Here is a 2,511-nt window from a genome sequence, read left to right on the forward strand (position 1 = left end):
TAAAACATATTATATGTATTATATAAATTTGTACTGTTTTTGAGCAATCATGAGTTACAAATTCAATGGAATTAAATTAAAATCAATTCATTCCAATGGAGTTAACACTGGTAATTATCAGATTACATGCTGTTAAAAATTTAATACAATTACATATTCAGAAGTATTGCAGAAAAATGTATGTATTTTGCATCACTTTTTTGGGGGGGGTAGTTTGTGTGTAATTTTTACTTTCAAATATTTTTCTATTGTTTAATTAACAAAAAGGGGTAAATGCAGTAAAAACGTGGTAACATTCAACAGTTTGCATTTTTTCACATTTAATGCTTAATGAGAAGTTGCTGATCAGATACAATATGTCTTTACTTGAAAAGTATTAAGTTGTGACTGCATAAAAAAAAAAAAAAAATCAGACCCAGAATGCAAAAACTGTATATAGATTTTGAATACATTATGAAGGTTAAAGAAGCAGTTCATCCAAAAGAGAATAAGAATTTTTGCATTATGGTAAAATAATGTCACGATGCAAAGAATCTTACCTTTAGAAACAATTTTCACTCAGAAATTGCTAGTGAATTTCACAATTAATTACAAAGAAATGGAAAGTAACACAATAAATTAAACTTATATATATATATATATTGTCTAAAGGTTGAGTAAAGTGTAAAAAATAGATTTTTCATTTATGCCAAAAATCATTAGGATATTAAGTTAAGATCATGCTCCATGAAGATATTTTGTAAATTCCCTACTGTAAATATATCAAAACTTAATTTTTGATTAGTAATATGCATTGCTAAGAACTTCATTTGGACAACTTTAAATACATCAATGGAAAGATTATTTATTCAGATTTCAGATGATGCATACATCTCAATTTTGAAAAATGTACACTTAAGACTGGTTTTGTGCTCCAGGGCCACATTTTGTCTAAAGGTTGAGTAAAGTGTAAAAAAATAGATTTTTCTTACAATTATTTCATATGTCAGGCTTCACAGGGTTCAATAAACTGATCAGTTTCACACAATTACGGGGTTAATCTTTGATCACAGAGGTGTCTCTGAGGTGGAAGTGAAAACTTTGACTATTTAAAGAAAAGAGGCAGTGAAGCTGATATGAAGGCGTCCTGTGTCTGTAAGATCTGACCTGGACGAGCGTCTGCGTTTACAGCAGCAGCAGCAGCAGCAGACGGAGACGGCCAGCAGCAGAGTCCCACACACCACAGCCATCGCGATGATCAGAGCCTCGAAGTTCACTGAAACAACACACATCACCACAACACTGAAGATCAGGGATGCTTGCTGAAACAGAGCCGTGTGTCGGTCACTACTGACACCTGCTGGACGTTTACTGATAGTGCAGGTGACCTAACACTGCTCTCATGATCCAGGAGTTGTCTAATTGTTTTTATTGTTAACACGTGACAGTGTGCAATATAACTGCATTATCTAGATTATCCTTTATAACACATTCGGGTCTGTTTTGAGATGCATACAAAATTACTAAAAATGCATCGTTTTTACCAAGAGAACAAAACTTTGCAAAGGTTTTAAGAGCCACAAAATACACATCATTCATTTTTTTCCGAATTATTTTTAAAGAGATATAACCAGGTGTCAAAAACACTTTCTGTAAAATATTTATGAAGTTATATCAGAGTCCAAAAAAAAAAAAAATTTAATTAAAATTAAACAAATTTGGAAAAATATATTTAGCTTTTTCTTCATATATCACACACTTTTGGGACTGAATTTTGTTGATGAACATGAATCTGAATCATTGCAGCATGAAAACTTGATCACTAAAATAAGTTAAATAAATAAAAATAAAACTGAAACATTTTTTTAATATTTTTTAAAAACTAATAAAAACATAAAATTACTAAAAAAAAAACAATTTCTGGAAATTTAACTGAAATTAGAATAAAAACTGAAAAAAATAAATAGAAGATAATTCAAAATATGAATAAAAACTATAACAGTATATAAATAACACTAGGTTTCACGGCTGAGCGCTCAGTTACACTGTCATTATTTATTGATATTTAACCAATAAATGCAACGAACAGCCAATCAGAATGAAGTATTCTATAAATCTGCATAGTACGTGAGTGTAAAGTCCTCAGGGCTGGTAAAGTGATGTCTGAAGGGAAGCTGAACGGGGGACTTCCAGCCCTGAATGTGAAAGTACTCAACAGCTGCTGTACATTAGTGTGTTTAACCAGTTCTGTGCATCTCAAGCTGCTTAAAGCATGAAGGTGAGCTCACCCCAGCAAACACCCCAGCGCGCCTGAGAGAGCTGACACACCGAGGCCGGAGGAATCACATACGACACCGGATAATCTGAGCAGCTGCTGTTCGTCTGGCACCACAAACACTGTTAGGAAGAAACACCTTTATTATTATTAATAATGTTAATCACATCCTCCAGGATGCTACAAACACATATATTATTATTATTATTATTAATATTATTATTATTGACATCCTCCAGGATGTTACAAACACATAC

The 2,511-nt window shown here is 32.3% G+C and overlaps 1 protein-coding gene across 1 annotated transcript in view; it reads right to left on the reverse strand.

The window, feature by feature from the left end:
* Positions 1-2,511, reverse strand: part of LOC107673342 (pituitary tumor-transforming gene 1 protein-interacting protein) — a 28,342-nt gene that overhangs the window by 24,024 nt on the left and 1,807 nt on the right. The window contains exons 3-4 of the mRNA XM_016466889.1: positions 2,268-2,376; positions 1,147-1,255 (exon numbers count right to left, since the gene is read on the reverse strand). Of these exons, the coding sequence (XP_016322375.1) occupies positions 1,147-1,255; positions 2,268-2,376 (218 nt within the window). The remainder of the gene's footprint in view (positions 1-1,146; positions 1,256-2,267; positions 2,377-2,511) is intronic.

This window comes from Sinocyclocheilus anshuiensis, unplaced genomic scaffold (genome assembly GCF_001515605.1).
Source record: "Sinocyclocheilus anshuiensis isolate Anshui unplaced genomic scaffold, SAMN03320099.WGS_v1.1 scaffold480, whole genome shotgun sequence".
NCBI lineage: Eukaryota > Metazoa > Chordata > Actinopteri > Cypriniformes > Cyprinidae > Sinocyclocheilus > Sinocyclocheilus anshuiensis.